Here is a 14,739-nt window from a genome sequence, read left to right as displayed (position 1 = left end):
GTAAAGTTTATTTGAGGCAGATATCAATCAATCAATCAATACAATTGTATTTGTATAGCCCATATTCAAAAATCACAATTTGTTTCATAGGTCTTTAACATGGTGTAACATCCTCTGCCCTTAACCCTCAACAGGAGAAAGGAAAAACTATTAAAAAAAACTTTGAACAGGATAAAAATAACGTGGAAACCTCAGTGAGAGCCACATATTACGGACAGAAGGGCAATGGATGTCAAGTGTAAAGGGGAACATCATCAAGATAAAAGTTTTAGCAGCATTGATAAGGGTAAACATTTTGAAGCATCACTAAAGGTCAGTGAATTGATGGATTATACTTTCAGTAACCCCAGTAATGTGAAGTTCAGACTGGGGTTTTGAGTAGTCTATGACAACGTATATGTAGATAAAATGTAGTAAAATCTAGAAAAAGATTTCAACATCTCAATGCAAAGATTAAAAAAATAAAAACCTGGACAAAGAAACTGCAGAAATCAAGTGTCTTTCAAAGTTAAACGATGAGCTGTGACTCATTCTTCAGCAGCATCACTGAATATATAATAACATAAAAGTGAGTTGTACCTTCTTGGCCACAGCCTCTTCTTCGGCTCCATCTCCTATCACCACGTACACTGCTCTCCGCCCGAATCTCTGGGAGATGCGCTCGAAGCAGCTCTCCTTGCCTTCGACACGAGGGAAAAATCAGAGGTGGAAGTGTTACATTTAGAGAAACAGTCTAACGCAGGTTGAAGCGTGTAGTGTTCTTCATCTGTGGTTTGTTTGTCTCACCTGTTTTGGTGGCACTGTATATGTTCTCTATGGGGAAAGCTGCACCCAGTCCGTACAGCAGCACCTTGGACAGAGCTGGGATCAGCTGGGTGGTCGTCACCAATACGTTCACACAGTTCGGCCTGAAACACACACATTCACAATATGGTTATGTTCAAGACTGGTGGTGTAAAGTAAGTTCCTATATTTACTTAAGCTTTACACTATACTGATGTGTGAGTACTTTACTTAAGTATTATCATGTTGTACCACTGTGTTCTTCTATTTGACTGTATTTCAGTGGGAAAAATACTTTTTAACTCACCATACATTAATAAGTAGTTGAATTTACCTTCAAATTAAACTGCTACCATATTTTTTATTATTTCACATTTGTTTATTTGACAGTGACATGTTGTTCTTCTTATCTTAAACAAAAAGTGAAACAGCAACAACTCAGATTGATTTGTATTATATTAAGAAAATATCAAATGGAGCTATAAATGAAATGTGAGTCAATGGATTACAGCAGGAACTGACCTGGAGTTGATGAGCGCCAGAGCTTTGAGAGCCTGAGTCAGCCACAGGTCAGTGAGCACCTCCATCTCTCGCCTCAGCTGCAGCCACTCCTCTCGCTTGGGGCTGCCCAGCAAACCTGAGAGACACAAGTCCGAGCGTCAGGGACGATCTGAACCCCCCCCCCCACCCCCACTGCTCCAGCACATAAACCTGAACCCAAAGACACGGCTTTCCTTCGACAGCGGGACTGTCTGCAGTCCCACGACTAAACCCTGCAGCCAAAACCACAGACACATGGTTTCCAGCCGAGTGAGAGCGGCCAGGAGTAATCAGCAGAGTCAGTGCATGCTGAAAAACAGCTGAGTCATCCTCCTGGTTGACAAACTAACATGTCTGGTTCCTGTCAGCGTGTCTTCACCACATCGTGACTCAGTTAGTTTAATGGGTCATACATGGGTAAATAAATATTTTTTCTTAGAAAGATCTTCATTTTTGGAAGGAGCAGGTGGTTATGGTTATATCCTCGCTGCGTTTTGATCTTCAGCAATTGTTTGGTTAGTGAAATAGAGAAGGAGGGGCACTTTTGAGAAGAAGGTTTACATTCTACATCAAAAACTAGTAAATCTCAGTCATTCAACTTTGGTTTGAATCCGCATTTTGTTCAGTTCTTGACATTATCTGGTCTTTTTTAACCCAAGTTGGCCATCAGAGAAGTTGACACAGTCCAAACATCTTCACATATGAGATATCATAAAATTCCTTTAAGCCTCAGTGTTACATGTAAATAAAACGTCAGCCTACCTCCAACATTATTCTTGTACGTGTTGTAGATCTCCTTGACTCTGCGGTATCGGAAAGCCAGTTTCCTCATCCAGTCCACCCCCCCGTGGACCCCTGACCCCAGGCAGAGAGAGCCGGCCCCCGCTGGGCTCTGGAAGCCGTCCGACCCGAAGTTGTAAGTGCTGTCGGGATCGCAATACAGGAAACAGTCAGGACGTGTAGATCATAAAGACAGAAACATGCTGTATTCTTTCCTGAGCATCTTATAATGCCGCTATCGTCAGTGTTTTGAAGAAGTGGTACAACTACATAAGACTTCATGCTCTAGGAATTGATTCAAACTACTCAGGCCATGAAGAAGAAGGCGGTGGTTAAACCATTCATCAAATCTAGGGAGGCGTGCCAGTGCAACCGCAAAAAATGTCAGGGACAAGAAATGCTTTAAAATTGAACGTAGCAATGAATGAAGCTTTGTCAGTAAGAAATCATGAAGCATATACATCCAGCGTGGGTAAATACAAAAAAAAGACTTTGAGATGAAAAGGCCAAGTTCAGTAAAATAAACTGGAGAGAAGTGCTTTGGTGCAGTCTGGCACTTTGTCAGATCACTCCTGAAAGAGCTTCAACAAGTTTAATGCAATAAAATGTCTGGACGGAGCGAGACAGAGGGAATTATAAACAGATATTCTGATGAGGAATGAAAGCGTCGGATAATCCCGCGACATATTATACGGCTGTGGATGTTGGGGAAATAAAAGACAGGCACATGCTTGCATGCATGAACACACACAGACACACAGACACACACACACACACACTCCTCGTCTCATCTCCCTGCTATACTTCTTGTTTCTCTTCCTCCCGTGCACTAAAGCCTGGAGGGCAAGTCTGGTTCACAAGCCACAGTCGAACCGCCAGAGCGGCTCAGCAGAGCTTTAAGAACAGTTGCACAGCAGAAGCTTTACCTCAGGTCCTGTCCGTTGTCATCTGATGCCACGTCATCAATATGAACCTGGTCACATTCCTGGGAAATGAAAAGGAGAGCGGATATGTCAGGAGATCCATTTCAGAGTTGAGCCCTGCACAGACAGGTCTCTCCTCTTTAGGGGAGCATGTGAGAGTGATAGCAGCTACAAAATAAAAGAAAGAAAGAAAGCTCAAATAAAAGTCAGGGAGAGAGGAAATAAGGTGCCGGGACCTGAGACAGGGAGGCGCCACAGGCACAGGGCAGTCAATACAGGGAAAAGAGTGTAACCACCTAGGAAATTAAAGTAAATCTAAAAAATGTTTATAGTGCATCCAATAAAAAAAAACATCTCCTGAAGAAAGGCTCATTGTCTTTGACAGTGGCGTGCACGCTGTTCTTCTCTGTCGGACACTAATGAAATCAACCAAACCACTGGGATTAAAAACCACACTGGGGTTTAAACATGCGGCTGCAGCCAAAGCACTTCAAGCAACACACAGTTAAATCAGAAACGTGACCGCGCTGATTAATATTGGATACGTTGGACGAAACAAAAACAAGAAGCATAAAAAAAGCTGACAGGAAGCGTCTCTTAAAAAAGGTTTCTCTTATTTCTCTGTCCTCTAGGTTCTGCAGTTACAAGCCTCTAAATCCAGCAACCTTCTGTCTTCACATGAACACACACACACACACGTATGTGCAGAGACAGAGTCCTGGTACATCTCCGTGTTGTGAGGCAGTGACCCGGGACAGACAGGATCTCCTATCACCTTTCAGTCTTTCTTTCCTGAGCCAGACAGAGACGCTACCTCATCTTCCCCCGTCTACACCTCTCCTCCCACTCAGGTGCCAGGCGCCCTGCACAGATGCCGCTACTGACGCATCAATGCAAATACAACACTGTACACAAATACACTCCAACTTAACTTAACTTGAACCTGAACCTACGAGGAACACGTGTTAGAAACGTCATCAGCACATTTGCCTGCTTTATTCTCACATGGGCTCACTCTGACATTTTACTTAGGGGCCTGGCAGGAGAAGTTATAATTTTTAGGAAAATCTGAAAGCAGCTTTTATCTCATCATTCGTTCTCAATCATTTTTCTGTTTGGATTGCTAATGTCAAATAATGAGGCAGTCCCACGATTACAATAACGTGAACTCCTGCCCGCTGCTACTGCTTCCAGAGCGACAAGATAATTGCACCTCAGGACTCGGCAGCAGTTGTCAGTCGAGCGTTGCTTTGTTCTGAGCCCTGACAACAAAGGGGGGGGGGGGGGGGGTAAAAACCAGGTTTGCAAATGGCCCTGTTGGCTCCTTACCCTCCGCTCGACTGCTCCTCCTCCCACTTGACTAATTTTCCTCTCGGATAGTCAGACACACACCTATAATTACAGCACAAAGTGTACTTTCTCTCTCTCTCTCTCTCTCTCTCTCTCGGGCCAGCCCTCGCTAATCTCTTTTTTCTTCTCTGTCAGTGTGAGGCTGAGGAATGCAGGATGAAAAACATGTGCACGGTTCGGTCGCTAGCAGGCGGTAAAATCCTTTCATTTTTCTCCTCAGAGGTCGCCCCCCCCCCCCCCCCCCCCACCCGAATTCTCTGCTGGGTTTTCAGGCAGCAGGTTCGGTCTGACTGGGAGAGAGAGCGAGGACGCCAGCAGCGAACAACACCTCCTTTTTACTGTTCTTGCTGGAGCGTCTCTTCAGGAAGGGAAATTGTTTGGAAAATGCTGCAGTAAGTGTTAAAGCAGGATGGACGTTTTATGCAATGACAGCTTTCGGCGCTTCGTGCCAGGCAGAAAAACAAAAACCTGCAAATGTCAAAGCTCTTGCTGGGATATTACAGGGAGGGTTTACTGGTCAGCTGCGGTGACACCGTCACTGCTGCTATTTTCCAAATTACAGTAAGGAAATGCAATGTAAATAACATCAACGTAATTGAATAAAAACCTCGGAAGGAGAATCCCGGAGAGCAGTCAACAGAGCGAACTGTCATCCTGCAACTTTTGGGGATTTTCTGCAAATTTAATTCCAACGTCAATTTTTCAAAACTCACCTCCAGATCGTTGAAGAAGAGTCGGGAGTCGGCCAGATTGAAGATCATCTCCTCCATCCACAGACCAAGAGACACGGCCTTGGACGAGTCCTGATGCAAACACACACAAGAACACACACACACACCTTAACATTAATGACTTTACACACAAATCCCTCCGAGGCTTAAAGGCTTGGCTGTGTGTTTGTTATATGTCTAAATGTTTAAAACAGGGAGCAAAGTGGAAACAACTTCCCCCTCAGGCTCAGTTATGATCTGTATCAAATACACTTTTCGATAATTGCAAATTGGTTTGACCTAGTTAATGAAAATGACGTAAGAACAACAGCTTCTGTGTCACTTCAGGGGCCGCGCCTCCGACAGTGAATTCATAAATAATGAAACCCAGCTGAGAGTGATGGTTTTTTCTGTATCGAGAGAATAATCAGTTAAATCACACCAGACGTTATGAGTCCTGTCAATCATGTCGCCCTGTCAGAGCAGCTGCCGGGCTCGTCCTCCGAACTCTCTTTCCCTTTTCACTGGGATTGAGATAAACAGGTTTGAGGGAGAGGCAAGTGTGAACAGGGCTGTGTCAGTCACACTCAGCCGATTCTTATCTTTACTATCGCTCCTGACTCGGATCCGTTCACGAGTGGGTCAGCTCACACCTGCTGTTAGAACGTGTCCTGAGTGACAGTTTCTGATCAGATCCACTGCCCCCCCGCCCTCTGTGGATGTATAGGCCAAACAAACGCAAATATCACTTCGGTTTGCGAAGGAGGAGGCCGCGATGCACTGGAAACTTAAAGAAGAATGAGGAAACAGAAACATTACAGTCGGGTCCATTCCTTGGCGCGTTGCAGTCAAACCAAACCACCCAAGACGTTTCGTTATAAATCTTTAGAGGTCTTTGCGGGAGCTATAGCTTTCTCCATCTAAGTCTTATCTTTTTACCAATAAGTACATACTGCCTCTAACGCTAACACTTAGACTGTGGACGTCAGTTGTGTAGCTGAGGGCTCATTGGGCGACTCAGGACACATTCAATGTAAGCGTGCACACAAAATACAGCTGAGCAGATTGGAAATGCCATTAGTTGTGCTAATATATGATAATGAATAAAACTAATATGTTGGTCAAATAGAGTTTTGGCGTGATGATGGTGCAGGAAACAGAATCATTAAAGCTAGTCCTACAGCTAAAATGATGAGAATAAAAGATGAATCTGTCCATTGATCAACAGGAGATGAATTGACAAGTTATTTCTGTAACTGATTTGATATTTAATTAATTCCGTTTGAGTCCTTTTACGAGCAAAAGACAAAACATTTGGCAGAGACGCAGATTGATTAATGCCAAAAAATGTTGCAGTCGTATTTATCCCCAATTCTCCTCGGGGCACAACGAAATCTGAATCAAATTGATCCATCAGTTTATTTAATAGTTCTGTCAGGGAGTTTGCAGAGGGGGTTGACACCAGCCCTGGGGCCATGCAACTAGTGAGCTACACAGCTCCAACCGAGTTTTTACAGAGAGTAACTAAATAAAGGAAATTGATGAAAAAGCAAATTGTGATTTATTTTTATATATATCAATGTTTAAGCACGCTCACATGATTCTTGAAAATGGGTTATTACAGATTTCGTCGTCATTTCAGGACAAAGAGCAGGCAAACGATAAAGGAACGATATATTGTTCCTTTTCTTGATGTTTTCCATCCTTCTCTCTCTATCGACACCTCACGCCACCAGGTCGCTCTGCTCGTTTCCTCTCCAGTGGAAAAGTAGAGCAAATACCTGAGTGTAGTGTTGCACCAACTTCAGTTCTGTTTGCCAATAAGAAAAATACTAAACCACCACCCGGACAAACGCGTAAATCATGACGGGCAGGAAGAGATACACAGCTTGGGCGCGCTGTTGTTCGTGACCACAAAAGAAGGTGTGTGTCTGCTCGCCGCGTTGTCTGGTTGACAGCGTTGGCTCGTCTCTGGCAGCGAGGCGGGAGGAGCAGAGAGGTGTCAGCCAAAGGTGAACATCAGACGAAGTTGCCAAGCAGAGCTGTCTCCTGGCTCCTCTGAGGTTTAGAAACGGGCTTGATGACACATTGGAGGGTAAATGGTGAAAATGACTAACCCCCCCCCCCCCCCCCCTGCCACCGCCTACCTTCTTAAACAAAAGGGTGCAAAGAGAAAAGGGTAACTGGGGACTAAGGGCGGCAGAAGTTCAATAGGAGGAGTAAGGAGTAAAGGACGAGGGGCAGGATTGCAAAACCCTGTCTAGAAAAGGAAGAGATGAATGCAAAGGATCAAGAGGGAGGAGTTAAGGGCTTAGCACAGGTTTGTTCTGCTTATCTAATAATTGAAATAATTATCTGTAATCGCCTTCCTGCAGAGACAAACAAATCCCCGTCTGCTAATCTGAGACAAGAATTGACTGGCGGGGGGGGAAGCTCCCAATTCATTCGGTTCCCACCTTCAGTGTCAGGCAGGGGACGGGTGATGTGACGGACAGGCCTCCGGAGGGACATTCACACACTGCATGACGGGGGGGGGGGCTGCTGTAAGATGGATGAGATAATGGAGGAGCGGCTCCTCGTGTGGATCTCCAGCGTTCACCTCTGGCTCAGTGAGCCGACGAGAAACAACTTTCTTTCAACGCATCCATTTGTCTTTCCTGTTATTACCGCTGCAGGGCCAGGACCTGCCTAAACGCATGTACGCTTCGAAAAACATTTGTTTATGATGAGAGTTTAATAAGCTCGTGGGAAGAGTCTGGGTGTCGAACGCAGGACAAGTAGAATGGTTGTCTGAGGCCGCACATTTAAGAGGAGGAGGAGAAAATGAAGCCCTGTAAGCCGCCCTGACGCTTTGGATTGTTAATCTGTTTCTCTGCTGTCACTCAGTCAACTCTTCTGCTGCATGTCGGAGGTTTGATGTCAGAGTCCGTCCCACCGAGCTTCCCCTGGATCCAGCAGCGGGGCGTTTGGGGTGGTGGGAGGAATCAGGAATTTTTGGCACATGAGTCACATTTCAACACGTCCACTCTCCTTGCTCTCTATCTCTCGCTCGCCGGCTCTTCCTCCCCTCTTTTACCCCCCCCCCCCGCCCCTCTTCACCCCACTCTCTCTCCGTGGCAGAGAAAGACGAGAAAAAGAAACAACGGCATGCACGCACGCATCGGAGCCGCTGCTCTCAAACTCCCATCAGCCTTGTGTCAACCCGCAGGGGGACCGTGAGAATTCAAAACACAGGTTCCGCGGCCAACAACAAGAAACGCACCACTGTCCGCCCCTTGTCAGCTGCCGGTCCTGTTATGTGAAGACCCCGCTGGGTGTCAATCACGCCGCAGGATGCTGGGGTAGCTAAACAACCTCGGTGCAGTATGAAAAGAAACAAGAGGGCAGCAAGGCAAAACAGCCAGCGTGCGAAAATGCTCAGGGACGAGAGCCAAAGGTCGTGGACTCGAACCCTCGACTGATATTCAAATAAGCAAGTCTGTTGTGGTGAGGACGTTGTGCCAAACTGTACCAGGCTACCTGCTGCAGAGTCAACTGTAATGCAAGTGGGACGAGCCGCAGCGTGCACGTCTTACAGTGAGCGGCTCAGAGGGAGCGGTTGGATTGAGGCCTTACCTTGCCAAATCGTGAGGAGAAGGTTCCCGTGAGGAGCGAATGGAAAATGATGATGGTTTCATCCAGGTCCCAGATAAACACCCGCTGCAGTGAAATAACAGATATGTAATGTTAACCTCATGAAAGTCTGCGTGTCTCTGAGAGCGAGAGAGAGAGAGAGAGAGAGAGAGAGAGAGAGAGAGAAAGATAAATAGTGCAGAGAAATGCTGATAATCCTCGACACTGTGAGCGTGTGTTCACCTCGATGTCAGAGTCCAGCGGTGGAGCGGGGTCACTCGCTCTTTTCCGGCCTCTCAACTTCCCATCGGACCCCCGCCGTGCTGCGACCCCCTCCTCTTTGCCCGGTGTGGGGGGACTGGGGGGAGGGTGGTACTCTGCTGAGAAACACACCCACACAATGAAGTTGATAATTCGTCTTTTTAAAAAATGTATTTTACTCCCAAATTCATACATATGTTCACAAATCAGAGTCTGAGATATGTCTCTCTACGGTCCCTGAACCTTGTTGAAGCAAATAAGACTTAAGAGTTAATTAGTTATTAGTTAGAAAACTTAGTTGATACTTTAGAACTACACTACACAGCTTAGGCTCAGGAGGTAGAGCGGGCCGTGCACTAACCAGAAGATGGAGGTTTGATCCCTGGCTGCGTGAAAAAATTTGTGAATGCAAAACTGTATTGTACAACACTTTGAGTGGTCATTTGGACTAAAAAGTGCTGTACTGTGTATAAATACAGACCATGTAGACCATTCACTTTTATTTTTCAATCAAGTAAACACTTTAAAGTACTTGTCGATTGTCATTGGACAGATTGGAAATCTTTTGTCAGTCCAATCTTCTCCTCAAGTTCAGCAAACTAATTTCACCTGGGGGTCGATTGCCAGGCTGTTCCTTCCTCTTGAGCAAACTTACAGGCTCCACATGCAAAACTGTGGCTGTTTCTTTACAGATGAACCAGATCGCACTCACTTTAAACTTTGAGAAAACAATAAAAAACAATTCTCCTATTGTCCTGACACCGTTTATCAGGTGTGCTGCAGTTAATCGAAGCAGAAAATCGAATTACTATCACAAAATGAGAGAAAAACTGTGAAAAATACAAAAGGACACACAAAAAGGACACGTGGTCGACTTCCCCCTCACCTGTGTGTGACTCTGGGCTGTGATTGGGCAGCATGACCGGGTGTTCTGGATGCTGATAGGCTAACGGAGCCGTGATGGCAGCAGGGCTGATGTTGCTGCCGGTTAGGTAGGGGCTGTTGTAGTGGTGTGAGTTGTAGTAAGGAGAGTACTGACCCTGGCTGTAGCTCGAGTACGCTGAAAACTCCTGTCGACACACAAACAAGCACGTCACAAACACAACTAAATACACACAAACAAAAGTATAATCACGGGTATTAGAGAAATGACAGCTGCTAAATTGAGACGTGAGTTATGGGGATTTCTGGCAGTAAGCAATGGCTGAGGTTGAATTACACACCTGCTGGGTTGGGTTGAATGGGGTTGTACTGGAGATTGCATGGGTGCCTTGAAATATTCCAGATGAAATTCCAGCACCTGAGAAATGAAGAGTAGAACAAACTATCAGATGATAATCAATCATGCAGGATAAAAAAAGTATTACAATCAGGTAAGTGGTGGGCGATTAGACTCCTGAAATGATTTAACAGCATCTGATCTGATCTGATATTTGAAACTGAGCGGTGGACGTGATGAGCAGTAAACTTTGACTCGGTGACAGTTCAGAGCTGCAGGAGCTGGATTGAGGTATATCAGTTATTGTTTATCATATATTCACCATGCACACAAGGTCTCGGGTGACGCCCAAAGACTCATCTACAATTATCCCAAACCACGTCCAGTCAATTAATCTCTTCTTGGACCAGTGACAATTATGTTTGATACAAAAATACATGTGGGAAAATCCTATTTCTGCTGCTGCTGTGGGAGTCTTCTTGGTTTCTTCTCAAGCTAAGGCTGGAATGTCTTCCTCCGAGCCATTCTCCACCCAAAGTAAAACACTGTCTCACTCCGGCATCCTCCTGTCAAGTCTCTCCGTTCTGTTTGTGTGGCTGATTCATTACTTCTTCTTCACCTCCACCCACGGCGCTGGACAACATTAAAAAGGTTCACTCCACCGCTTGTGTGTTTGCCTGTCGGCTGAATATCTCACAAAGTGACTCTCTCTCTTTCTTTTTTCTTCTGAATCACTTGCAGAAGGGCTGGGCACGAGCCGAGAGACAACGGATGAACTTTTGACTCTGATTGCAAAAGAGTGTGTTAATTGTGTTTGTGCAGAAGGGTAATTTGAACCTGTTCGGGCAGGTGTTGGATGATTTACACCTTTCAATGATAAATAGAAAAGCATGGGGACAATTGAGTGCCATGGTTTTTGAATGTTCGTTAGAAAGAACAAATATACAATGATTAGCGACGCATGGTGTTGCTCAAACAAGACGGTTAACAACGGCTCTATGAGGCTTTACCATAGTCTGTATATGAAGATGGACGACACTTGTCCACTTCCTCCTTCTACTCAGAAATGTAGCTTAAATATCATGGATACAAACGCCACCATTTGGAGCCAGAGTCTAAAACCATCGCCATTGTTGTGACTGTTGTGTTGATGTTCCTGTCACTTCATTTCAGGTAAAACACAAGTACATGCAGATGTAACACAATGGCCTTTTATTGACAAGCTCGACCTTAGCTGACAGATGATTGTGTGCACTGCAATTAGATTGTGTGCGATCAAACAGAAAACAGATCATACTACACTCAGGAGAAGAGAGTTTGGTTTCCAACTGTAGTGTTGATTTAAAAGGGTGGGATTTGCTTCCTGATGAATTAGGACGTGTGGTGGAGAGGCCGTTTCAGGAATTAGAGGCGAGGGCTGGAAAGTTGAGCTGCGGTGCTTCTCCATAATTAACCTATCCTGTTTGACTTCCAACCGTTGCTCCTCTGTGATCATTAGGACGGAGCCTCTTCTCCTCTGATGAGCGGAACTCTTTTCAAAGATTCGCTTTCATTCCATCAATCCACTGCTGCTGTCTCGTGTCCCCCCCCCCCCCCCCCCCCCCGCCCCATTCCTTCCTCTTCTCTCCACAGTGCATGACAAACCCAGAGTAATGGCTGAATGGATGAACCACAGTGAAAACCTCCAACAAAACAACACAACAGTCTTCAAAGCGGCTGAAGGGAAAATACAGGAGGTCTCTGGAGTAAACAGAGAAAGGCTCCCATAGTCCCCATTTGGTTTCTGTTGTACACATAGCATTTTGATGGCTTTTTGTATGATGCGTGTGTGTGTGTGTGTGTGTGTGTGTGTCCTTGAGTATTGTGTACAGTATAATGGATGACATGGAAACATTCCGAAATCCTCCAAACATTTGGTTGTCGTGGCAGTTTATTACCGTTTGAAGTTTGCAGTTAATGATTTATGCATAAAAATATTCAAACAAATTTATTTTTGTTTGGGAACATTGTCTTTCAAACTCAGACTGCACGCCGTTCAACAATGGTTGTCGGTCCAACAACTCTCGCGAAGCCCAGTCATCGAAGGCTCTGTCGTTTGCGAGAGGTTTCATCAAAAGTGTGTTTACAAGAATATTTACATTCCTGTGTAATGTCTGACATCTGAATATTCTGTTGAAGACGGAGAGATATGGAAACTTGAATCTGGGAGGCTGGAAATCTGATAGTGTAACCCGTTAAATTCACGGTCTGAATCAGGATTATACAGAATACCACTAAAAATCAGCACTACTGAAGAATAATGCTACTGCTATGATCAAGGGTGATTCCAGGGCTGTAGCCTGGGCCTGTCTTCCATAACTTCTACTGTAACTTTGGCCCTCAGTGTTATAGACAACAATTAAAAGATCTTGGAGCTAAAAACAAAGTTAGGTACATTGTATGTTAGTAATAATCTGTCATTACACAATAAATATGTTGTAAATACAGTAAATCAATGTTGATCTGCTCGGTCGGTCTATAGAATGTGATGGATGTTTATAAGGTACAGGGCTCCGGTTGTGTAGAAGTGAAGATAACCTCTGGTTTTAACTTTTATCTATAAACTAGTGTTTCCTGGTTCACAAGAGCTGTCTTCCCACTTCTCAGCAATTAGCTGGATCGGTACAAATGAATCATAACTTGCAACTTGCAATAATTAGTGTAAAATTAATTTGGATAACTTATTTGGATGAGTCATTAATATCTAATTATGTCAAAACGTCTCTGTGAATGTTTGCTTGTTTTGCACTGTAAAAAAACATTCTGCAACTTCTTTTACCGACGAGGAAACTGAATACTTTAAGTTTCCATAACCCAAATCAAATCAAATGGAATGATCAAAGTATCACCTCAACAAATTGATAACACGCCGCAAAACATAGCACCTTAAAATCAGCCATTGAGCTGAAACGTGATTTAAATTATTTTATCTTCCTCGCTAATGCCAACTAGCAAAAGCAGCAAAAGATGGTGATGCATTTGCAAAGAAAGAACTTGGAAGAGTGAAATGAAAGCTTGCTTAGCCATGTTTTCGTAACTCGGACAGTTCGATGTTCCCTGCCTACGCTGCAACTTCTCATGATGGATGTTTCAAACATGGCTTAATTTGCTCAACTGGTGTTTGTTTCACAGAAGAATGCTCAGGGTGTAGATTTCAGTGACATAGTGATTCCCCTGAAAGCGACCGAAAAAAATGAATACATCCATGTAATCGTCTAATACTACTTAGGAGGATACTTGGTTCACAGCTAAATGTATTTCGACAGAATGAGTGTGATATGTGATCGTGCAGTCGGCCATGGTTGACTGATGTATTTCTAACTTTCCACTATGGGAACAATAGCAAAGCGACTTTAAAAAACAAGCCACAATATAACAGTACGCTTGCTCATGTAGGTGTACTTTGTCCGTTACATCTCTCAACAAAAAAAACTTTAAAAAAAACTAGGAAAACAAGTAGATGTCATGTGACTGCACATATTACATTCAGTGCTAGTATCAAATCCTAGGAATTTTTAAAACCTTGGATTTACAGTATGTAGCAACATCGGGCAAATTCCAAGTACCATCCACCCATCATGATTACAGTTTCTTTTACCATTTTGTCTCTATTTGACTCACAGTGGAAAACAGGGTATTGCTGCCACCCCCCCCTCCCTAAAATGCACCTTAACCCCTGACCTCTCACACGCAAGGTCAATTTTACGCTGCTTTCAAAGCCATAAAGTCGCACTGAGCGAGTCATGCTCTGGGCGCCGGGCGACTGAGGAATGTGTACAGACAGACACGCACACACACACACACACACAGACACACACACACACACACACACACACACACACACACACCAAAGCATACCACCACTTCTAACTTCTAAGAAGTTGTTGTTTGGCAAAGACCAATGCACCCATCTTTTGCATTTCTACATTATTCGGTTTTTCCTTTCTTCCACCCCCAACATTTCTTTTCCCTTCTTTCTATCTGTTTTCCTACTCTCTCTCTCTCTTTCTCTTTTCTTTTTTTTCTCTCTGAGAGACACAAGTGCTCGCATGCTGTGTTGTTGGTCTGAGCGGAGAAAGGGGGCCTGACCCCGAGAAAAGAGGAGGGGTGGGGAGACTTTTGACGCCAGGAGTCCAGACCGCAGCTAATGGAGAACAGGTGTGGCAGAGGGAAGGAGAGAAAGATGACGAGAAGAGAGGAGAGTAAAGGAAAGAGGAGGAGGAGGAGGAGGGCTAAAAAAAAGAGTGCAAGAGTTGGGAGGATAAGGATGGATGCTCCTGCCAGTAATCCCAACGATAGGGAAAGGTCTTCGTGCTGGTTTGTGTGTGAGAGTGTTTATAGAGTTTCAGACTGACCGTGTGTGTGTGAGTAGCTGTAGAGACTCGGACTGGGAGTCGTGCTGCTGAAGTTTGAGTATCCCAACAGTCCTGTAGTCTGTCCTGGAGAGTGACTCAGACCGTCCTCTGTTTTAATGTCTGTAAAGAAAGCGGAACATTTACTGTATATTCAATCGTATGAACAC

General features: G+C 44.6%; 1 protein-coding gene across 2 annotated transcripts in view; it reads right to left on the bottom strand.

The window, feature by feature from the left end:
• The window catches only part of eya2 (EYA transcriptional coactivator and phosphatase 2), a 28,287-nt gene that overhangs the window by 1,093 nt on the left and 12,455 nt on the right, over window positions 1-14,739 (bottom strand). Inside the window, exons 5-15 of one of the 2 annotated variants that reach the window (XM_062406137.1) lie at window positions 14,573-14,692; window positions 10,183-10,259; window positions 9,846-10,029; window positions 8,942-9,078; window positions 8,702-8,785; window positions 5,090-5,179; window positions 3,030-3,088; window positions 2,086-2,246; window positions 1,306-1,420; window positions 787-908; window positions 580-680 (exon numbers count right to left, since the gene is read on the bottom strand). In XM_062406137.1, the coding sequence (XP_062262121.1) occupies window positions 580-680; window positions 787-908; window positions 1,306-1,420; window positions 2,086-2,246; window positions 3,030-3,088; window positions 5,090-5,179; window positions 8,702-8,785; window positions 8,942-9,078; window positions 9,846-10,029; window positions 10,183-10,259; window positions 14,573-14,692 (1,250 nt within the window). The remainder of the gene's footprint in view (window positions 1-579; window positions 681-786; window positions 909-1,305; window positions 1,421-2,085; window positions 2,247-3,029; window positions 3,089-5,089; window positions 5,180-8,701; window positions 8,786-8,941; window positions 9,079-9,845; window positions 10,030-10,182; window positions 10,260-14,572; window positions 14,693-14,739) is intronic. The other variant, XM_062406144.1, reaches the window with a different exon arrangement.

Source organism: Platichthys flesus, chromosome 2 (assembly GCF_949316205.1).
Source record: "Platichthys flesus chromosome 2, fPlaFle2.1, whole genome shotgun sequence".
Classification (NCBI taxonomy): domain Eukaryota; kingdom Metazoa; phylum Chordata; class Actinopteri; order Pleuronectiformes; family Pleuronectidae; genus Platichthys; species Platichthys flesus.
Note: the sequence above shows the minus strand (reverse complement) of the source record. Positions and strands in the feature narration are given on the sequence as shown.